The sequence below is a fragment of the Dermochelys coriacea genome, chromosome 2 (assembly GCF_009764565.3).
Source record: "Dermochelys coriacea isolate rDerCor1 chromosome 2, rDerCor1.pri.v4, whole genome shotgun sequence".
NCBI lineage: Eukaryota > Metazoa > Chordata > Testudines > Dermochelyidae > Dermochelys > Dermochelys coriacea.
Window position 1 is genome coordinate 251,457,734 of NC_050069.1, and position 24,200 is coordinate 251,481,933.

General features: G+C 39.4%; 1 protein-coding gene across 2 annotated transcripts in view; it reads left to right on the plus strand.

Annotated features, from left to right (window-relative positions):
• Window positions 1-24,200, plus strand: part of PTPRN2 (protein tyrosine phosphatase receptor type N2) — a 992,764-nt gene that overhangs the window by 939,898 nt on the left and 28,666 nt on the right. For both annotated transcript variants that reach the window (XM_038390254.2, XM_038390255.2), the window contains 3 exons: window positions 14,412-14,531; window positions 15,735-15,901; window positions 22,158-22,211. In XM_038390254.2, coding sequence (XP_038246182.1) covers window positions 14,412-14,531; window positions 15,735-15,901; window positions 22,158-22,211 — 341 coding nt within the window. The remainder of the gene's footprint in view (window positions 1-14,411; window positions 14,532-15,734; window positions 15,902-22,157; window positions 22,212-24,200) is intronic.

Consider the following 24,200-nt stretch of genomic DNA (forward strand, 5'->3'; position numbering starts at 1 on the left):
CAGGGAGGTACCCTTCCCTGTGTCAGCATGTTTGGTGGATACACAAGAATGCTCTGTATGTCCCTTATTTTTTTCCCTTGAGTCAGATAGCCATGTGTGGCAATTCTGTGGGGTGTGATATGGCCAGGGTAGCGGCATGAAGGCAAAAGTTTCATTATGTAGTCACTTCCAAGAGGGAAGCACCTCCTTGTTGTAATAAGAAGCTGTCTCTGTTGCTGCCTAAGCTAGAAGGCTCCAAGGGGTAATTTTGGCTACAGAGCTAACTATTCATGATTCTTTCAGGCAAATATATTAAGGGCCTGATTTAAAAAAAAATGTTTGTGTGCATATTTCAAGTACTCGTACATTGCAAGTAGCTCATTAGACAGCTAACTAGCCATTTGCATATACTAATACCCAGTTTTGCTCATGCACTCCTGGAAATAACATATGCAATGGTGCATACCTATGCCCCTTCTTATATTTAAATGAGGCACTTAAAGAACAAACTTTATATATGAAATGTCAGCATTGCTACTAGTAGAAAAGCTGGAGGTGATCACACCTAGATATGCTAGTGGCTAAATTTGCCTCCTCTCCCTAAAACATTTTTTATTACCCCTTTCTGACCCAAGCTATTAGTACATTTTCAGGGCCTTGCGGGTTGTTTTGGTTATGAGGAGAAATTAATGATGGAGTTAGGCATCTCTTTATGCAACCTGTTTATTTACAAAGAATGTGCAGAGTCCTGATGTCCTGAACATAGTAGGAATCAAATATCAAGAGTTAGTGCTAAGCTTCTTTCAGCCAGCACTTTACCTAAAAGCTCTTAGTTTTGTTCCTCAGAGTCATGCTACCAGAGCTTCTCTGACTGGGAATTCTTTGCTTCTTCTCTGTGTCCTTCTGGGTGTCTTAGAATCTCTCAAATCTGTGGGAAAAACTTTGGATTCAAAGTTTCTCCTTTGATTTCTGTGTAATTTACCTGGGACTTGAAATCTGGTGAAGTATTGATAAACTAGGACCTCTGCTGTTGGCGCAGTCTCTTGGTTTCCCCCTGGGTTACTGTGTAAGCTTCAGGCCATTTTATGAAATAATGATTGTCAGACTCTGTCTGAGGCAGAAGTCCAAGCTCATCAGCAGCAATATGCTCCATTGGTACCCCCTGTAGATACTGATGCCTAGGGCTCTCCATTCTTTAGCATCACATTTCCTGTACCAGTTTTCTATATCCCACCTGCATATCTTCCAACAGAAATTTTGTCTTAGCATAACTAAGGTTTTTGGAACCCCAAAATGTCCAGTATGTTTAAAATTATGACATAACCTCAGAACTTCTTTTTTCAATGTATTTGGTACAACCAGCCCATCCCTGTACCTATCACCTGCTGGCTTTCTCCTTTTCCTATACAATATTTTCATCTTTAAACTCCAGGTTCTCCTACTGCAACCAGAAAGCCTTTACTGGAGTATTCTGAGGTGATGCTACTTTCCATGGTGGCTGCATTTGCCATATAATTTTCCTATCTCTCACTGTGCTGATTACCATGCTTGCGCCCAGGCCTCTCTGGTACTGTGATATTGTAACACCGCAGTTTTTCCTGCCACCAGATCTAGATAACGCAGTCTTTTTTCTGAAGTTAGGTTCTTCAACACATCAGAGTTGAACCACTTATGCTGGCTGCTAGAAATTCCCAGCCATTCATTTGAGCTATGATGTTGAACTGAGCCAAATAAGCTTTTCAGGAAGTCTTTCCTCAACAATAGTGGAGTTTTCCATCATTTGAGTTGGGACAGCTTGATCTCCCGCTTCTGGCCTGCTATGGCTTACAAATGGGGTTAAAAAAATTGTTGTAAATGTCTAGTCTTACCAAGTTCTCTGACTGGCCCAATTCCACATCTAGGCAACTGACTTCCACTGTGCTCTCTGACCCTTTCATTTCCTCCTTAAGATGATTTTTTAGCTGCTTAAGTCCTGGCTGCCTCTCATCTTTGTTAGCAATTTCCAAGTTGACCAAGCTTTCCTGGTCTCCTCCATGGAAAATTTTCTGATTAATGACATTCAGGTTGCTGGTCACATCATTGATCCATCTTGGCATTCCAGACTGGGAGTATTGTATCTCCATCTGTAAATCATTCCCCAGACCTTTCTGGGAAACTTTCAGGTGCTGCTTTAATCCCATTTGTGAAACCACCTTTTGTTTTAAGTCTTGTTTTAATCCTTTAGGCCACTTTTGATTTCTGTGAGCACCCCCATTATTCCATTTTGGTTCAATAGGAATACCAGCTCACAATTTCCCTCCTTGGAAACCAGATCCCACTTTTTACAGCAATATTATTCCTTTTTAATCCAAGTAGGTAGCCGATTTGGGTGGCCTTGCAGGTTGTTTTGGTTAGGAGGAGATACTGATGATGGAGTCTGGTGTTTCTTTGATGAAATCCAGTTTATTTACATAGAATGTTCAATGTCCTGGTTCCCAGAACACAATAGGAATTAAACAATATGAGAGACATTTTATTCACAATTCCAAGCCTCCTTTAGCTAGCACTTTACCCAAAAGTTCTCTCTCATCTTTCTTCATAAATTTCACCCTACCAGGGCTTCTCTGACTGTGACTGGGGTTTCTTTGCTCCTTCTGTGTATTCCTGCTTCTTTTCTTACTTTTTAAGATATTAAAAAGCCTCTTATTAGAACTTGGAGAACCTCACATTTTGCCTTGCTTTAACCTTTCCATTCATTTGGCCTGTGTGTCTGACATCATCTTTTTGGATTAGGAGTAGGAGAGGAGAATCTCTGTGGAGCATAACACCACCTCTTCTCACTTTGTCATTTGAGGTGCCAAGGGCCGAACATGTAGAGTCTCAGTTGTCCTGGGAAATAAGACCACAAATTATATGTATATGTATTTAACATGTAGATTGTGGAATCTGTCTATCCTTCCATCCCTCTCTACTTCCCTTATGTGTCCCCCCCACTATAGTATCAGAGCCCCTCACAATTTTTAGTGTAAGGTTAGGGAAATACTTTCATCCCTATTTTACAGATGGGCAACTGAGGTACAGAAAATCAAGTGACTTGCCTAAAGTCACTATCTGTGTCAGAGCAGGAAACTGAACCTGGATCTCCTGAGTCCCAAACTGCCACCCTAACAACTATTCCATGCTTCCTTTGGAACCTAGAGGCCAGCCAGGTCAGGACCTTATTGTACTAGGTGCTGTACAAACAAAGAGAACAAGAAACACTGCCCCAAGTAATTTACAATCTAAAAGACAAGACATAACAGGTGGATGAAACAAACAAGCAGGTTAGGGTTGGGGGCAGGAGCCTGGCAGAGCTGAATAGTACCATAGGGGTCACAGCAATGGCTACATTGTTATCTTTTAGGTGTCTTTCCCTGTGTCAGGATTCAGCTGCATCTTATCGGAGTCAATAAAATAAATAAATATCGGTCTCTTCCAAAACTACACAAATAACTTAAGAATCTGACTCTTGGTTTGTAGAACTGCAGAGTGTGTGGCCTCCATTTATAGGCAATTGTACCTCAGTTTGGCAACCCTGGCTTTTCACTTCCTGACTCTGGTTTTGAAATTAATAAAAATGAGAAAGAAACAAATATATTGCCATCTGATGGCTGCCTCTGTAAAAACGAGTTAGTGGTCTGGTCTGCAAGTGCAGTTCCCAGTTGACATGGGGCTACATCACCAAAGCTACCATAGCAAGTGACACACGTACAGGCCATCTCAGGCCAAGGACTGAATGAGCGTCCCAGGCATATTGGCAGGATTGTGTGGGGGCACATGCTGTCCCCACCTCAGCTGTGGTGAAATATGATTTCCATCCCTGGTGCTCTCAGTGTGGCATGTTTTGTGAGCTCTAAAATTGATTTTAAAACAAACTGGTATCTCTACAGATTTTTCTCTTGTGGACTGTGGAGAAACATGCAGAACACATTGCTTTCAAGTTGTCTTGATTCATGAGTTTATTTTCCTTGCATGGAACTGAACTTGCCGCATCCCTAATTGGTTCTTACCTTCAAAAAAGGAGAGCAGCCAAAAAGAGGCACAGTGATCTGATGTGTAAAATATGCAAATTTAATTTGATAAATGAAAGAAGGCAAGGGAGAGATGGGTACATAACTATATCCCCTCAAGATTTAATAACATGTCAAGCTATGTGAAATAAATACATCATTAGTAATTGCACAGCCATTCAATAAAGCAGTGCATGGTTACCATGCTTGTCCTTGAATTATGGCTTAAATTGGATGGGGGAGTAGTAGTTGTACCCTCCCAATCTCTGCCCGCTAACCAAGTGCCAAAATGAAATGCCAGTCATACCATATTGGGCAGATCTTCATAATATGATTGTCCCTCGTGTGTGTGTGTGAATTGGCAATGTTAACATTGGGTAACAGTCTTGACATTTAAATTGTCATAATTAGGCTGATTTAACACCACATTGAAATTACTGGGAACAGTTCTTGCCTCTCAAGGATGTGTCTACACTTAAACTGCTACAGTGACACAGCTACAGCTCTATATCTGCACTGCTGTAGCGCTGCAGTGTAGACACTACCTACACTGACAGGAGAACCCCTCCCACTGGTTTAGGTAACCCACCTGCTGAAGAAGTGGTAGCTACATTGACGGAAGAATTCTGTTGAACTGGTGCTGTCTACAGTGGGGGTTAGGTCAGCTTACCTGTGTCTCTCGGTGTGGATTTTTCACATCCCTGAGACATGTAGCTATGTTGATGTAAGTTTCCCAGTCCTTTGAGTTATTGTTTCAAGCTACCTGTAAAGTCTATTTATATCTCAACACATATTTGAAGGCTTTCTTTGCAACCCTACAGATTTTTTCCAACAGCTTTCTGTCTTTAAAGTTCCTATTTGCTGAGCCATATGACTCAGCCATGACTTGGCCCAGTTTGACCCTTGTCTTATGTGAAATATTAAAGATCATCAGACATTTTCCATCAAAACATTTTGGACAGAAAATTATTTTTTGACCTCATTTACATTTTCTTGGAAAATATCCTTTTGTATGGATATTTTTTGTTTTAATTGAAAAATTGCAAATCCAAAATCAAAACATGCCTTGATCTAAATTTTTGGGTTTTCAATTAAAACACAAGAAGTTTAAATGTAAACATTTTCATTTATTCAAAACTTTTTTTGTGGTGGGGAAAAAATCATTTTGTGATTAAAGCTATCCATTTGAAATGAAGAAGTTAAAAATAAGCCATTGTTAAATGAATTCAGCTTCACAAAATCTAGCCAGTAAAATATATCTGATTCTGCAATGGTTTGGATTTTACATTTTTAATTTTAAGGAATTTTCTTCTTTATCGGTGCTGAGTTTTTCTTTGTCTTTAACATTGTCAGGTTTTATTAAAATCCTGAAAAATAAATTTACCTTTTTTTTTCTGTGCTGCTACTTTATTCCCATTCTTAAAATACCCAAACGGTGGCTGCTGCAATGTATTTTAAAATATTGCCTATTACTTGGATGATCAGCTTGTTGTTTTTAATTAACAGAAGTTGGATTTAACCTATGACCATATGTGTTGTCTACAATTAAATCCATTCATTCTTAAAATTTGTCCATCAGTCCCTACTAAAGAAGTGCAGTATTTCTAGTTGAAGCACATATGTGATTACTTCCCTGGTCATTAAAATAAGATATAGGATTAGTGCCATCTTCCACACACAAGGTTTTGGATGGACTAATTATTTTGAATATACACTTAAAACAATTACCATTCCCTTGTAAGAATACCTGAAACATGAGAATTTTTAAGTGATTAACCAAAGTTGTTTTATTAAAAGCTAATGACCAAAGAGATATTTTAAAATTTTCTAATTTTTTTAAAGTTGTCACTCTTGATGATAGTGTTACACTGCAATGATTCTTTCATTTACAGCTTTATTTTTATCTTTATTTGGAAACCAATTCTGCAACCCTTATGCAAGTAATCCACACAGAGTGAAATTCATCCTTATGCAGAGGGCACTCACCAGTTCTATTCACCACTTATATGAGACTGACATGACACATAGCCCTGGTGTGGGCTTTCTGCATATGGTGAATTTCACCCACAAATAGCCCCAATGATATCAAATTAATACACTTTTCATCAAAGTGTTGCAGGACTAGGCTATTAATTTGTAATGAATGAAAAAGGTGGTTTTACTCACCTGTGAGAACTGTCTTGAGGTTGAAGCATACAGCAGAACCACATTAAAGATTGTTAAATTGAGCTGTATTAATCCATGTGCATGCAGTTTGTAAAATTTCTAGTTAGTACATAGAAAATGATACTCTGTCCTCATTTCTCAGCATAGCTTTCATAGCAGAGTCAGTAGTGAGATCTCATATAATGAAGATTTCACTACGTTTACGCAGTGCGTTCCATTCAAAGTTTCTTGGTCTATTGGAAGTATTATACAGTAATAAACAATTAAAATGAAACTGCACTAGCTAAATGAGCGAAGAATATCTTATTTTGCATTATTATTTATTATTTTATTTGTATTACAGTAGCATTTAGAGGCTAGGGCCCTAGTGTTATATGTACAAACATATAACAAAGAGACAGTCCCTGCATCAAAGAGCTTACAATCTCTTTGCTCTTTTATTGCATACATAATTTGAAAAATTCAGGAATTTATCATTGGTCTTCCAATCATTAGTTAGCATCAGCAGCTCTCCTACTAGGCTACTGCCTTCTGAGTGTCATTGAATGTATCTTCTATAAGCAGGGGTGCCACATTGCCAATTTGAAAGACGTGCAAGGGCCTGTGATGGGGTGTTTACCCCATACAGGTTGCAAAAGGGTTAAAATGGCCCTGAGAGGCCAATTAATGAGCCTTGGTGCACCTGGAAGTTAAGCCAGGACTAATTAGAAATAAAATGCAGTGGGGGGAGGGCACGGTTTGTCGCCATAGAAAGCTGGATGAGCCCAATTGTGGGGAGGAGACCCAGAGAAGAGAATTAGGAAGTGCCCTTTCACTGGGAAGCAGCCTGAAAAGAAGGCTGTGAGGGAGAAAGGGAAAAAAGGACCAGACAGGCTTCTCCGGGGAAAGCTGGAAGCCTTGCTGAGATGGGGCTCTGATGACATGGAGCCTACCTGGAACCCTGAGTAATGGGAGGAGCATGCTAGCCCCTGGATGAGGGGATTGATTGAACCAGGGAGGAGGAGGGAAGATAAGCAACAGCCAGGCTGAAGGTTTACTTGGGTCACTCCTGCAGCCAGTGATGAGCTGCCAAAATCTTAACAACAGGTTCCCTCCTCACCCCACAAGGGGGTCGTTGCCCACCCCCGCCCCCCAGGACTCCTGCCCCACCCACTCCCCTCCCCTGTCCCCTGACTGCCCCCAGAACTGGGCAGGAGGGTCTCGTGGGCCATGGTAGTGGGTGCCCATCCCACCCCTAAGAGCCAGAGGCACCTGCCGGGGGGGCGAGGTGGGGAGTCCCGGAGGTGCTTACCTGGGGCAGTTCCCAGGAAGCATCCAGCAGGTTCCTCTGGCTCCAAGGGCCGGGGGAATGTAGCTAGAGGGGAAGCAGGGAGAACGGCCAGTGCCCCACTGATCACATCAAAAGTGGCGCCTTAGGCGCTGACTCCCTGGGTGTTCCGGGGCTGGAGTACCCACAGGGGAAATTGGTGGGTGCAGAGCACCCACCGACAGCTCACCATCCCGCGCCCAGCCCCAGATCACCTCCCCTCCCCCTCCTCCGCTGAACGCACTGCCCTGCTCTGCTTCTCCGCCCCCCTTTCCCCCCCAGGCCTGGCTTCCTGCGAATCAGCTGTTCGGCGGGAAGTCTGGGAGGGCTGAGAAGCAGGCCGCGGCTTCACACTCAGGCCGAGGGTGGGGGAGGTAAACTGGGGCGGTGAGCGGTTCCCTGCGCCCTGCCCCCTCCCCCCCGGGTTACCTGCTGCGGTGCAGGCGGCCCTCCTCGCCCGCCCCACCCCCGCCGCCCCAGCTCACTTCCACCTCCCTGGGCCTGAGCGGGCAGCCACGGCCTGCTTCTCAGCCTGCCTCAGCTGATTTGCGGGAAGCCTGGGGGTGGGGGGGCAGAGAAGCAGAGCAGGGTGGCGCGTTCAGGGGAGGAGATGGAGCGGAGGTGAGCTAGGGGTAGGGAGCTGCCGGTGGGTGCTCTGCACCCACCAAATTTTCCCCTTGGGTGCTCCAGGGCTGGAGCACCCATGGAGTCGGCACCTAGGGCGCCACTTTTGGCCAGTTAAATTTAGAAGCCCTTTTAGAACCTGTTGTCCTTCGCGGAACAACCGGTTCTAAAAGGGCTTCTAAATTTAATAACTGGTTCTAGCCAACCAATGCAAACCGGCTCCAGCTCACCACTGCCTGCAGCTGGAGTAGGCCAAAAGGAGTTGGCAGATGTGATTGCAGAGCCATTGGCCATTAACTTTGATTACTCATGGCGATCGGGGGAGGTCCCGAATGACTGGAAAAAGGCTAATGTAGTGCCCATCTTTAAAAAAGGGAAGAAGGAGGATCCGGGGAACTACAGGCCAGTCAGCTGCACCTCAGTCCCTGGAAAAATCATGGAGCAGGTCCTCAAGGAATCAATTCTGAAGCACTTAGAGGAGAGGAAAGTGATCAGGAACAGTCAGCATGGATTCACCAAGGGCAAGTCATGACTGACTAATCTAACTGCCTTCTATGATGAGATAACTGGCTCTGTGGATGAGGGGAAAGCAGTGGACGTGTTGTTCCTTGACTTTAGCAAAGCTTTTGACATCGTCTCCCACAGTATTCTTGCCAGCAAGTTAAAAAAGTATGGGTTGGATGAATGGACTATAAGGTGGATAGAAAGCTGGCTAGATTGTTGGGCTCAACGGGTAGTGATCAATGGCTCCATGTCTAGCTGGCAGCCGGTATCAAGTGGAGTGCCTCAAGGTTTAGTCCCAGGGCCGGTTTTTTTCAATATCTTCATTAATGATCCGGAGGAAGGTGTGGATTGCACCCTCAGCAAGTTTGCAGATGACACTAAACTGGGAGGAGAGGTAGATATGCTGAAGGGGAGTGATAGGATACAGAGGGACCTAGACAAATTAGAGGATTGGGCCAAAAGAAATCTGATGAGGTTCAACAAGGACAAGTGCAGAGTCCTGCACTTAAGATGGAAGAAACCCATGCACCACTACAGACGGGACCAAATGGTTAGGCAGCAGTTCTGCAGAAAAGGACCTAGAGGTTACAGTGGACGAGAAGCTGGATATGAGTCAACAGTGTGCCATTGTTGCCAAGAAGGCTAATGGCATTTTGGGATGTATAAATAGGGGCATTGCCAGCAGATAGAGGGACGTGATCGTTCCCCTCTATTCGACATTGGTGAGGCCTCATTTGGAGTACTGTCTCCAGTTTTTGGCCCCACGCTACAAGAAGGATGTGGAAAAACTGTAAAATGTCCACCGGAGGGCAACAAAAATGATTAGGGGACTAGAACACATGACTTATGAGGAGAGGCTGAGGGAACTGGGATTGTTTAGTCTGCGGAAGAGAAGAATGAGGGGGGATTTGATAGCTGCTTTCAACTACCTGAAAGGGAGGTTCCAAAGAGGATGGATCTAGACTCTTCTCAGTGGTCAGATGACAGAACGAGGAGTGATGGTCTCAAGTTGCAGTGAGGGAGGCTTAGGTTGGATATTAGGAAAGACTTTTTCACTAAGAGGGTGGTGAAACACTGGAATGTGTTACCTAGGGAGGTGGTGGAATCTCCTTCCTTAGAAGTTTTTAAGGTCAGGCTTGACAAAGCCCTGACTGGGATGATTTAGTTGGGGATTGGTCCTGTTTTGACCTTCTGAGGTCCCTTCCAACCCTGATATTCTATGATTCTATGACAGTAGGGGAAAATTGAGGCACAGCTGCTTCAATGACACATCTAGCCACAAGGGGGGGCATGTTGTGATGACAACTTTGTCACATGTCGGGGCTTGTCTGGGATCCACTGAGAACCCCTCTGAAAAAGGAGAAATAATGGAAAAGCTGCAGAATGGAGGATGAAGTCTGCATGTTGGCAGCACAGCAAGATCAAACCCAGGCCACCTCCTGCAGGTGCTGCAAGGACAGCAAAAGCAGCAGGCAACCCAGCAGCTGCTGCAGGAACATTTCCTGCAATGCCTGGGAAAAATTGACCTCAGGAAATTGAGTGCCTCCTGGGGAAGGAGACATTAGCATGCCAGTTTCGGGTTTGGTAAAGCTGGGGTCAGACAATAACCTGGAGGCATTTTATGTATATTTGAATGGGTGGCTAGAGCAGCAGATGGGCAGAATCATCCTGGGTGTCCCAGGTAGCACCTATTTCTATCAGGGGAGGCCCAAGCGGAATATAGGGCCAGGTCTGATGAGCTGACAAAATCGCATTCCCTAGTCAGAGAAGTCATTTTAGATCAGTTGGAGCTGACACCTGAAGCCTATCGACACCACTGTAGAATGGAACCATTCCCTCAGGGAACACAGCCCAGGGTGATGACTCAGTGGCTCTGAGACCTGGCATTGTGCAGGCTATACACAAAGACTTACTCTGTAGGGGAAATTATGGATCAAATTGTCATAAAACAATTTTTGCAGGTTCTGCTAGGTGGGGCCCAAAGCTGAGTCTGGCCATTTTGGCCATTTTCTGCCAGCACTGTAATAGAAAGAAAAGAGGCCTATTTGGAGACAGATAGTACCAAGCAAGCTGAGTGCTGGGCCAGAGTAAAAACATCACCCCAAGAAAGCAGGAAGAGGTAAAACCCCAGCCTCCAGAGGCTGAGGAATCCCTACCGGGAAGAAGAATCCTGAGCAGCCCTAAATTTTGGGGCTCAGATGAGCCATCGACTCCGAGCCCAGTTGTTCCCTCCAGTGGAAGCATCGTGGAAGGTATCCAGGGAAGCCTCATTTTGTGTTTCAGCTATGGGCAACTGGGACATGTGATAAGACACTGTCCCCAGATGGAGTGTGACTGCCTGGATTTGTGGTTTGAGAAGCTCCTTAAGTTGGGGTTGAACATCACCCTCTGTGGGATCCAACAAACTGACGAAACAGGTACTGAGGGACCTGGGGGAATCAGGCTGCAGCCAAACTCTTACTAGCGGAAATAGACTTCCATCTGGTATTATAGACCGACACCTCCCATTCCACTTATCTTGGGTACAAAGAGGGACCCGTCAGTTGTAGTGGAGTTAGAGGTACAAGGCCAGCATCGCTGAGTGAGAGTCAGAGCGGTGAGGAGTTTTCCATGGCCTGTGATCCAGGGCAGAGACTGGCAAGGTTTCCTGGCCTTGATGTGGTAGGGGATGGTACCTGAGCCAGTAAGGGAGAAACCTACTCAGGTACTGCAGCTACCGTCAAGGATGCTTAGCCCTTATGGGCACAAAAAAGAGGATTGGAAGGACTTATTAGATCACTTGGAAACTCTGAGACATCTTCACAGCCTGGAGGACGCTAAGCAGGACTTGGCAGAAGTATATGCTTCCTGGCAGAAAATTATAATGCAGGAAGCAAAGTTAGAGCAGAACCTGATCTAGACAAAGGTGGAATTGGAGAATGAAAAGCAATACTAGCACTTGGGCAGGAACTGGCTACGCTTCAGGAGGCAAGGAATTCTGGGAAACAAGGGCCCGAAGTATTGTGTTCCGGGAGTTGTAGTTTCTGAAGGCCCCACCCCCAGATTATGAATGAGGTCATCCATTGGCCGCAATGTAAAATTCTGTGGTCTGGGTTTGGTCCATCCCTCTTCTTTTATCCATGAAGAAATACAAGTAAATGTCTGATGGCCCAACAAAGTGTTGTTTAAAAAAATGGAGAATATATGTTAATCTTAAAGTCCCAGTCAATGAGTCTTGGTGAATATCTCTTATGTATGGTAAGCACTGGCAATACAGTCACAACTGCCTGTGGTGGTGGTGATGACGGTACTAGATTGAATTGCCTGTTTGATGTAGTGTATTTGACTTCTATGTTTTCACACAATGACCTTAAAGAAATATTATACCCCAGAGTAACTTTGAAATTGTTTGTTTAAATTAACTTTCATTTGGATTTATGCTTAATGAAATCTTCAGAGATTCAGAGGGCTCCTCTGTAATGAAATGTTGTATCTTTGAACCAATGAACAGTGTAGCCAACAGTAAGGATTCCTCTCTAAATGAGTGGGCTTCTATAATGTTACACTTGGGTGGCACAAGCAGAGTGCTAGATGATTAGTTTATGGTCTAGATCATTGTATTTTTATTACTCTCATAAAAACTGTGTTTTTCCTCATTTTCGTAATGGCTTCAATGAGCTTCTATACCTTCTAAAGGCACATTAAACTATTATGTGACGAAAGTATTGATTTAGTGAGGATCGTTTTAAAGTCTGTATACCTTTAAAGTAAGAATTCTTATCTTAGTCTGATTTCAAACTAAAGAAGTCTGAAGATGTGTGGGCTTGTGTGAAAATGGCGTTATCTTCCCTAATATACCTAAGGTGTCCAGTTATAGGATAAAACCAATAAAAATCCACCAAAGAAAGAGAATAATTTTAATAAATTCTATACCAATGTAACCCAAGTTTACCATTTTTGAAATGTTGAGAATTGGTGGCAGAAGGGGCTGGTGGATTCTAAAGATCTTGTTAGGAACCTTGGTTCATTCAGAGAAGACCAGTCTTTTTTTCTTTTTTGGTAGGGGGTGGTGGTGGAGAAGAGAGAGAAATGTATTTACTCTAAGAAAAAATTAGCCATAATTTGCCTCTCTGAGCCCCACCTCCCAAAATCACAAAAAAGCCCCAAACTTTAGAAACCCAAAATATATTTCACTAAATTTTGGTATAAAAAGATGCTTTAAGGATGTTAACTATTGTACTGTAAGTACAATATTGTATTGTATTGTACTTACAGTACAATTGTATTGTACTATTGTAAATAAGGAAACAAATTTATGTTAAAGGAACATATTTTTGTACATATGCAAGATAGATTTAAAAGAGGAGACTTAATACTATTAAATGGAAAACCTTTTTATTTGACTGTATAATATGCATTTAAAAAAATTTAATTAAATGTATCATTTTTGTGCAGTTTAGATAAAGGCCCTTTGTATTTACAAAATTTACATCTCAATACAGTTGCTTATGAATATTTCTGTGAAATAAACTTAACCCTTCACAAAAAGAGCAGTTTTCTTTTCACTCAGTAATTTAATATGCTAATAAAAAGACAATGAAAGTTGTATGCAAATATAACATCAATGTACACCATAATAATAATGGTTTTTCATGATTATGCTCGTCAGTATTAATTCATAGCAGTGTTTTTGTTCACTCATGAGCTGTGTTTGGAACGCAGATATGCCAGATGATCTTTGCTTGTTTTCTTGTTTGTGTGAAAACATCCACAAACCCTTTAGTTGAAGAGCCTTGGATTCCTATTTTCCACTCTGGCTATTTTAAATTATTAAACAGTCACGCTGTTAGCTAGTTCGTTGTTCTCTTGTACTCCTGCTGTCTTGTTTGGGGAGTGGATAGCCTGGAGGGTGGGTTGCTCTGTTTCATTTTATATACTACATAAAATTTAAATTAAAAATGTACATGTCTGTACATATATTTTAACACAATGTTTTTGAAAGGAACATTTATCCACCTGAATAGTTCTCAAGGAGAGTTTTTTGTTGCCCCTAAGCTTTGTTGAATGCAACTTTTATGACTATTTCATTAAGGTACTTGTTCAGCAGCTTTTTGTGCATAACAAACAGCAAAAAGAAAGGTTTCAGAGTAGCAGCCGTGTTAGTCTGTATTCGCAAAAAGAAAAGGAGTACGTGTGGCACCTTAGAGACTAACAAATTTATTAGAGCATAAGCTTTCGTGAGCTAGTGAGCTGTAGCTCACGAAAGCTTATGCTCTAATAAATTTGTTAGTCTCTAAGGTGCCACACGTACTCCTTTTCTTTTAGCAAAAAGAAACAAATCTGAGCATACAAACAGACTTCAGTTTGCATTACTTTAGCAATTCAGTATATTGTTAATTACATGCGTCCATGCTGTTTTAGTATAAAACATCAGACGCTAAACAGTTGTGGTTTTTTTTAAGCATTTCCTTTATGGATCTGAAAGTGTGAAAGAAAAACAGCTGAAAACAGTCCTAGGGATGGGAAGCTTTGTGGGGTTTTCTTTTTTTGTTTGTTTTTTTTGTTTGTTTTGTGTTTTGTTTTTTTAAGGGCATGGATTGAATTCATTGGAAATTCTGTAATATTTCAGGGAAGCTTGCAAAATATGGTGCCAGTTTATTCAGGGATTTGAAAGCAGCTGCAGAGTAAAAGTCTCTAATGAAAATGAAATAAAATTTCCTGTGAATGGAATAAATTTTGATTGTGTGTCTGAGTGCAGTAATTATACATGTCACACAATAATTAGGCAGTCACAGTGTGGCCATGGTGTCTGTCTTTGTCTGCAGATGGTCTGGGAGAACGGCTGTGTGGTTATTGTCATGCTGACACCCCTTACTGAAAATGGAATCAAGCAGTGCTACCACTATTGGCCAGATGAAGGGTCAAACCTCTACCACATCTATGAGGTACTTAAACAAAATATCTGGTTGTAAACTTGGCAATAGGTGTGTTGATTGATTTCATACAGAGCAAAATATTGTTTAATCAGATCTGACCTGTAAATTGAGTTGAGATTTCCCATATTATGCTAGTGTAGTGGTACTTATGAGTTGTTTTATGTTCACAGAAAAAACTATGCATATCTTGATAACAATGTACTTTTTACATAGAAGAAAATCTAGTAAATGATGGGTCAAATATATTAGTAGGATGGATAAAGGATAGTGAATCTCCCACTCATTGATTTGTGATTAATATATGAAAGTATGTAATAACTGAATATTTATATTTTTAAGGAAAATAGTATGTTTATAAATAATGAATTGTGCCTTAGGAGAGCTATATATGGGTTTCTAGAGAGAGCCTGTGTGTGTGTGTAATTATATATATATATTCTTCTGTAATTAAAGCTATTTACTAAAGAAAAAAAATGACATTCTTTCTGTTTGATATATCTGTCCCAGTATATCAATCATATCACATTGTTGCTATATACAATGACATTTGGGTGTCCATTATTTTCCCTGGTCTTCTGGTTTAGTGAATGAAGACAATAATACTATAATGGGCACAGTGTGAAGAATAACTGATAAATGATTCTGAGGAATAATAGTTAGTTGAACCCCAGTTATGCATTTTTTTCTAAAATATTATCAGTTGTAAAAATGATCCCGCTCTTCATATTATGTGTAGGCTTCTGCAGAACAGAACAAATTGGCTGAAAGTTTTCAAGTGAGAGAGACTCTATTTATTTTTTTTTTTAAGAAAACTACTCAAATCATCCTGGACAATTTTCTGGAAGGCAATCATTGTGGGTATCTCAAGTGAAGAATGAAAGGGTAGATCTAAGGCATATTATCAAGCAGCGTCTTTACCGTATATATGACCCATCATAATCAGTCTAAAATCTCAACTTGGAGATTTTTTGACTTATAAGAAAACTATCTAGAAATGTTAAACATAATTTAATGAAACAAAACATTACTCCCTAACCCTTTAGCAAGAACAGCTACAATAGCTACTAATAACAAACTATTTCCATGGTGTTGCCAGTTAATAAATAAGTCTTATACTTGTTCTTGTCATTCAGAAGGATTCCATGTTCTTTGAAAGACCAACTTTCAACTTGAATTCTTGATTGCTGTTTTTTTCCTTTCTACATAATGTAGGTAAATCTGGTTTCTGAGCACATCTGGTGTGAGGATTTCCTAGTGAGGAGCTTCTACTTGAAAAACCTACAGACCAATGAGACCCGAACCGTGACACAATTCCATTTTCTTAGTTGGCATGATCAGAAAGTTCCTGCTTCCACAAGGTCACTTCTGGATTTTCGCAGGTACAACACAAAGCATAACAGTCTATTTAATACAAATTTGGGGAACTATTTGTATAGGAAACACTTTCTGTTATCCTCTATATCCGTACTGGAGAGAGGTCCCTCAATTAATAACTCTATACCAAGTTTGTGAAGTCAGAACAATACGTTTATATACAAATATAGGCTCTCATTCTGCAATATGTATGCATAAACAGTGGTTTTTTGGTAACGAGGGAGAGGGAGGCTGAGGTAATTTTACATATTCTCCCACAAACTAACTGTTCCCTGGCTCTGAAGACTCACTCACTTATCCAGGGAATGAACACATTTGTTTCCTCTATATATTTTTCCTGTGGCTTTGCATTTCTCTGTTTCGCAACTGTTTACCTGGGTTTGCATCTTCGAGATCTTTTGTGTGGCTACCCTCTGATCCTCACTGCAGGAATCTCACAAATAAATCACTGTGCAGTGTGTACATGCTAAACTACCATTGAGTTATAGGCCAGTGAAGGCAAGCCAGTGGGAGTTGCATACCTTTAGGGACCACAGAGTCAGGCCCTTAGAGTTTAGTTGGTTGAAAGAGGGTAGAAGTCTGGAGAGGGAGAGGCAAATTCTGACAAAGTATGATCTCTCATGAATTTTAAAGGAAGTTGATATTGCCTTAAAATACAGGTGTCATACTAATATACAGACAAAATTTTAAACTTTTTCATCTTTCTAATTAAGTAGTGGATTCTTTGAATATTTAATGTTAATCTAAATTTCAAAATTAAAGCCAGGAATGACAAAGATTGGAGTGAAATAACCTCATTCTGTTTGCAAACCATGCTTAATGTGTCCAGTGTAGATGTTAATTTGTACTAGATACTCCACAGTGATAAATTTGTGGCCAGTGAAAAGAGCGTTTGAAAAGTTTGAGCAATCAGTTCAAAATCCTGCAAGTTGCCAAATACTAGGGTGTAGTTTTCTCTTTACTGTAATATTAATCTACAGACTGCTAAGGTAATTTAAAGGTCTCAGTTAAATGCTCAAAAGCAAGGAATTTTAAGGCCAATTTCTGCCCTCCAATAAATGAAGCCAATGGAAGCTATGCATGTGCATCCAAAGGAAGAAACTGGCCCTAAATCCAACTGAAGTTGCTGGGAGTTTGCATAATTTTCTGCTGGCAAAATGTTACCCTTGGAATTACGGACAAAACTCCATCCTTGAGCCATCACTCTGCTCCTATATGTTGTATACAATGGGTTACCGTATGTATCGTGGGTCTGATACTCGGATACAGCTCCTGCTGAAATCCAATGTGCATTTTGGCAGGGTAATGCTCTATATATGCTACAATGTCTTCATGCAAAACTATAGGAGGAGGGAGTAACAGGGAGCACTAGCATAAGAATGGAGTTGGAGCCGTAATTGAATTTTCCAAGGATTTTGCTCTGGCTTCTAGTCCAAACTCTTAATATTACTGTAATGTGGTTTTTATAGCTTGATTTCCTTCTTTTTAATGGAACTGTGGTATAGAATAGTGCCTATAGTGAACTATCCTGTAGTGAAAGTCCTGAATTGGTTCCATGCTTTGCAATATGCAAATTGCAATTCTGAATTTCCACTTTAATAAACAATATAATAAAATCAATTCTGTCATGGTGTAAAAGTCCACAGCACTGTTCAAACACAGGGCCTGTTTCTTCCCCTTTGCAGTCAGTGGAAAGTTTGCTACTGATTGCTGTGAAAACATTAATGGATCCATATGGCCTGGTTGTCTAATGTGCTGAGCAACTTTGTTTCTCATTTACTTTAGTAGGGATAGAAGTCACTCAGTTCACTGCAGGATCAGGCCTATAATGAGACACGATCCCTGTCTCAAAAAGTGTGCAGTCTTCTAATGAAGTTGTGTGGGAAATGAAAAACAACACTATGAAAGAGTCCCACTGTATTTTAAAAGAAAAGAAATTAAAACTGGAAGAGGAAGGTAGTTCATTTGGCATGCTTCCGACTTGAGGTAGATGTCAGAATGAACCTGTTAAGATTTAACTGAGTTTTCAGTGTTCATTTAATATGTATTCACAGCCTACCATAACCATTCCTTGAGTGTAGATTTTGTATTTATAGATCCATAATATTGAATGCATAGTAACACTTCTCTGAAAAGTAATCTTTGCATGCACAATAGCTGCTTTTTATGACTCTCTCAGTTTCTTGGCCATCTTACATTGTTTTTTTTAATGACAAACGTTATGCACTATTGCTGAGATAATTTATTTTAGAATTGGTTTTTAGAATAAATGCTTTACACTCAAAAACTGCTGTTTAAAGTTTCAGCTGTGGTGAATGATCACAACTGAGTTATAAAGCCCTCAGAATGGGTGTCTGACAGAATATCGACATCCCCTTATTTAAAGTGGTGCTAGCAAGTGCTACTCTCATCCCTTTAATATCCATGTTTTTATGTGCATTGAATGTGTTTGTGTGTATATATATATATATATATATGGATATGTGTGTATATTTATATATTCACATACATATATGAAGTTAAGCGTATACATAACCAACCCTCTATTTTTAAAATTCATCACCAAGAAAAATTGGATTCCCAAAATTACCTTGCCCAGAGTCTATGGAAATATGGATTCTATAACTATTATTGAAGTAAATTTGTAAGTCTCTTTGGAAACTGAAAGCTTACATTTCTCTTCCTATTGTGTATCAGACAGTGTTTTAGATGATGTTGCATTTAGCAGATGAATCAAACCTAGAGGAAAAAGCTATCGTATTTTAATATAGTTCTTTTAGGTATAAATTGCTGAAACAAGATTATTTTATATATTAAGAAGTCCTTACAAAATGCAGTGCTTAAAAGGTGAGGCTGAGACAGAAACCATTGGTCAGTTTTAATGCTTCTGGAGTACTAATTTCATTCTGAAGAATAGACCAATCATTATAACTCTGGACTAGCTTGTTAGTCATGCACTCATATGTGTAATTAAATATTTCTTGAGCCCAGAGGGAGCACATTTACACTTTAAAGAGAGACTGCTATGCTAAAAGATAATTAGCATCACATGTGAGGGCTTTGCTTAATATATATATATTATGCTATCACTTCTTGCTGTGTGCAATGGCATTTACTAACACTGCTCACTTTAAAAATGGACAAATTCTTATTTTGCCAGCTAATTAGCGGTTGCCAGTGTCATTTTTGTGATGTTGCAGCTAGTAATATGAGCCCAGTTGCATAGTCACAAAAGTGATCATTGGAAACTGTGACTCTGCTGCAGGGACAATGTGGGAAACCCCTTTTCTGAGCCTCTAACGACCTCTGACCTTTGCTTGCTGATGGTTTGCATGATGATTTCTTTTTCACTCAATGAGCCAAGGGTTGGTTTGTATTACTAATCATTCTTTTCTAAGTTAATTCTTCCTGTATATTTTTATATAGATATATATATATAGATATATATATATATATAGATATATATATATTTTTTTTCTTTAGCATTCAAGACCTTTGCTTACTGATGAATTTTTGACTCACTCTGCTTAGAAATGGGATACTGGTGCATTTCTTAAATATTTTCATAAAACTAAGCTAGAAATCAGCTGGACTGAACCCCATTGTTTTCATGTGTTTTCTGAAATGTGTGATGATAAAAATGTTTGAAACTTTATCAATAAAAATGATAAACATAAGGTGTATTTTTCCCAACATATGTCTCTGTCTGTTTGATTTACAAATAGGTTTAGTGTAATTTTTTGTTGAGAGTATACTTTCCTCTGTAATTAATTACAACATGCTTAATATCCTGGTAAAGTTTCTATTCAATAAAGAAAGGAACCACACAAGTACAAAAGAAATCACAAACACAGCTGTCTACTTGTTAGCTTTAAATGGAGAAAGTTACTCTATCAAGGTGGGTGTAGGTGTGGAGGAGGGTAGAGAGCGACCAGCTGCAGATTGGACATATGATTGTATTGAGTTAAGTTATAGATGTTTGAAATCTCATTTACCCTGTAACACAGAAATAATTAAATATCCAGTTTAATTTTGTGTTCATGGAGTTGCTTCCCAAATATGAAATTTCTCTGTTGGTTGTAAGGCTCCTGTATAAGTGATTGAGAAATAATTAAAACATGTATCTGTATAGAAAAATCCAACTCTTCGCTTAAAAATCTTTTAAAACTGGGGGGTAGTGGTGGTTCAGGTTTTGCATGGTAATAAATTAGCTTGTTGTCAGTACCTTGGTGAAAAGTACTGTATTTACATTTTATAAGTAATGTAAAAATACCTTGGTGAAAGTAGATAGAGAGCGTACTTAATTTCCACTGTCAGGTTCTCTTTAGTGGTTTTACACGTATTTCAGAGAATGTGACTTATTCTAGCACATTATCAGAACTCATGTACTTATTAACTCTTATTATAGTAAGAATATGGATAAAACCCCTATGTGGAGTTGAGAGGCTGTGTGGTTTACAAAAATAAGCCCAAGACTGGGAATGGAGAAATCCTGAATTCTAGTCCCAGCTCTACTAATTATTTGCTCTGAAGCCTTGAGTATATAGTTCACCGCTCTGCCTCAGTTTCCATATCTCTAAAATGGAGATTAATCATATTTATCAACCACACACATGTTTTGTGAAGATTCATTTGTTAATGTTTATATCTTCAGAGTGCTGTTGCAAGTGTTATGTGTGTTACAAGAATGAAGTATCATTATTACTATGTATGGAATCTGGTTAGACTCTTATATGACAAAAGGCCAGTTGTGAAAACAGAGTTATTTGGAACATCATTGTAATTGTGGTAGCCGGTTTGGGTCAAGTTGTGGACATCTGAAAGACTGCCTTTCAAACATAGATCCTCAAGTATCTGTAGTGAGCTGTAGCTCACGAAAGCTTATGCTCTAATAAATTTGTTAGTCTCTAAGGTGCCACAAGTACTCCTTTTCTTTTTGCGAATACAGACTAACACGGCTGCTACTCTGAAACCTAGGCTATGCTGTAAGCCATTTTTAAAGATACATGAATGTTTACCCAGCACAAATGTTACAGAATATAGATGAACAGACAAAAACTAAATGATTCAAGTGATTAGTGATGCTTTAAAATTTCTAATACTCATAGTCACCAGATTCCAGCAGCACACTTTATCATATTTCTTAGCAGTTAAGATTCTGTTAAATACTTACTCTTAACAGTTATCACCTTGGTGCATCTAGACCTCCTTTGGAAATGGTCTTATACAATAGTTTTATAGCACATCTTATAGTAAGATAAAAGTCTAATCAAGGAGAGGGAAGGGTTCTGATTTCTTAGAAAGAGTGCTTTCCCATTTTATCCTTTGTTCTGTTTGCGTTTTTAATGTATGCATAGACATTTTACATTTTTAGATGAGTAATGTGTTTCACACGTAAAATATATATCTAGAGCAGTAACACATTTTTTTTAAAAAAACCTACTTAAATAGACTTTAGTTCTTTAGTGTCAAGTATTCAAAATCCCATATTGAGTATCTTGGGTTGCTGCAACATTTTAAAATTTCTGCACTGATATGAGAATAGGTATTAGTCCAAATACATTAATAAAACAGCATATCAGTTTAGTAGTCCTTTTTGGGGGCTTCAGATATATTTTTCAAATATTTCAGACTGGTTAGCCAGAAATCTAGACAATAAAACTACTTATAAATGTTATGTGTGTAAAACTCTTCTATTGGAACCATAGCCACATAGCTCCCTGGTATTTTAGTCATTCCTACCATAAATAATTAGATGTCTGAAAGAAGTTCTTCAGAGGTAGTTACTCTTTGCTTTTTTGAAGATAATCACTTTTTCATACAAGACTACATTATTCTGACTGTAATACCTGCTTTCAATTTTGGCTTCACCCAATGCATTTAAAAATTTCTGAGAGAAAGTTCATGAACTCAAGGTTCACTTTGAAAATCAAAACATCTTATGATACACAACCTAAGATTCTGCCTAACCTGCAAAGAGTTTGGGAAGAGAGTGTCTTTATTTGTTGGCTAACCAGCAAATATGAGTATCATGAAACAGTGTTTGGAATTTAAATGTATTTGTTGTAACAGGAAAATAGAAACAAACTTGAAGCAAAACTATGTATGTAACTTAGTTATTTGTTATAACATGAGCTAATCAAGCTGCATATTTCTTATAGAGATGAATATTTGCTTTTTCTTACCACTTTTATGCTTTTGACAGTTAGCTTAGGAAATTGTACATAATATATTTATTAATTTTTGTCTGTTTTATTGCAGAAAAGTAAACAAGTGCTACAGGGGTCGTTCTTGTCCAGTAATTGTTCACTGCAGGCAAGTACAATTATTAAAATAGCTTTGGAGAAGTTTTTGTGCTGTAAGAAATGAACATAAATAAAACCAAATGGGCACATTAAAGGTTTAGATATATCACTACGCAAATAAGATGTTACCTTATGAACCAAGTCAAAAGATTTATTTAGTCTAGTAAAGCTGATGGTCTGATTTCATAGTAAATCTGCCCTTTAATATGATCTTAGATGTTAATTCACAAGTTACATCTGATTTCTGTATTTAAAAATCTCATTTACAGCTTTTTGATTTCAGAAATATGCTTCAAAATTATTGCAATGCCGTGTATTCCCAATTTAGACTGTGTTCTGCATTGTTAATATTTAGATAAATGTTTTTATTTTTGTTTTTTTTAATAGTACTGATGAGAGGAAATGGGATGGGGAAAACTGCCCGCTGATTGGGCAGTAAGCTTAAACCTTCTAAACGTAAATTTCCTTTAGGCCTGCCAGTATGGTGAATGTAAATGAGAGCAGTTTGATGGCTCACTACAAAACTTAAAGTAATAATGTAAATATTAGGTTTTGTAGCTGTAGGGACAATGTTATATAGTGAATGCCATGCTCTCATTCTTTAGCCACTTCCTTTCTTTTGTGGACAGGAAGATCAGGGGAAAGATTATAACACTGGAAGGAAACACCACATAGCTTACTATGTGCTCCTCCATGTTAGTGGGGGAGAAGGGCAGCATATTTTGCATGTGTCACAAGCCTGCTGAGATCATTATGGAGGGACAGGATCATATAACACATTGTGTGGTGCACAATATGGAGTGGAGCCTGTGTCTTACTAAGGAGGTCCAAGAAGGAAGGAATATAATGTAGAAAGATCTGTCCTTTAAATTTTTTGCCGGCCTTCTTTGAATCTAATAGATGAAAATGTCTCTAACATTCAGCCTAGCAGTTCATGTTTTATTAGGTCTGGCCACTATATTGTCACTCACTATTTGGATAAATTAATAAGACTCTGTTTCTTTGTTTCCTTCACAGTCAGGAATCGAGCGTGGGGTAAAGAGAGAGAGAGAGAGTTTAGTAGCACTGGCTGCCTCGCTGCAAAAATTGTTCTAGTAAATGATACAGATCAAACTTCTCCCATCTATGGAGGCTTATCAAAGATGTAGTTTCATAGCCTATGTGTAAATGGAACTTATAAGTGCATTACAGTTTTCCTCCTTAGTACATTTTTCCTCCTTAGTAATACTGTAGACAAAGTGACCTATCACTAAAAATAATTTAGTTGATAAAAAAATGACTAATCAATTGGTCACACATGCCCATTTTTAGAAATATTGGGGCGGGAAGTGAAAAAAGTCTATTACTTAAAGTCTTAATTATGTTTGCTAACAGCAACCATAAAAGAACATCATGCTGCCAATTGCAAGCTGCTCCCTGACAGGAACACAAGCTGCATTCAGATTAGGGAGCTTTGCTTCCTCACAAGGCTTGATCAGGCATCTCCAAGGGAGGATTGGAAATATCCTAAGGTTAAAGATATTTTTTAGAAATCACGTGATAATATTCTCCCCACTCATTGCAACTGAGGCAGAATTAAACAAGGCGGGTGGGAGAAGAAATCAATAAAGAGACTTTTTCAAGTCCAAATGTCTAGTATCCTATTTCTTGGTGAACAAAGAATTTGATCCTTAAGTAATAAAATATTCTAAGTTCTTGGATCGGAGTCAAGGAGAGGGGAAAGTAACTGAAAGGGAAATGCACCACTCTGTCCATATGCAGACTAACCTAGCTGCTCAAGTACAAATAGAGTTAGCAGTCATTTTTGGAGGATTGCTGATGCTGTTCTGTTCCCCAGCTCTCGTGTGACTATCCTGTTGTATGATTCTTGATCTTGAATACAAGATTCCATGTGCTTGTTATGTGAACACTTTGTGCATAGAAATGGCTGCCTGTTCTAGGATTGCTGACCCTTTCACTGTTTAATTATTTTTTTAAAATAAACACATCTTTTGCTCTA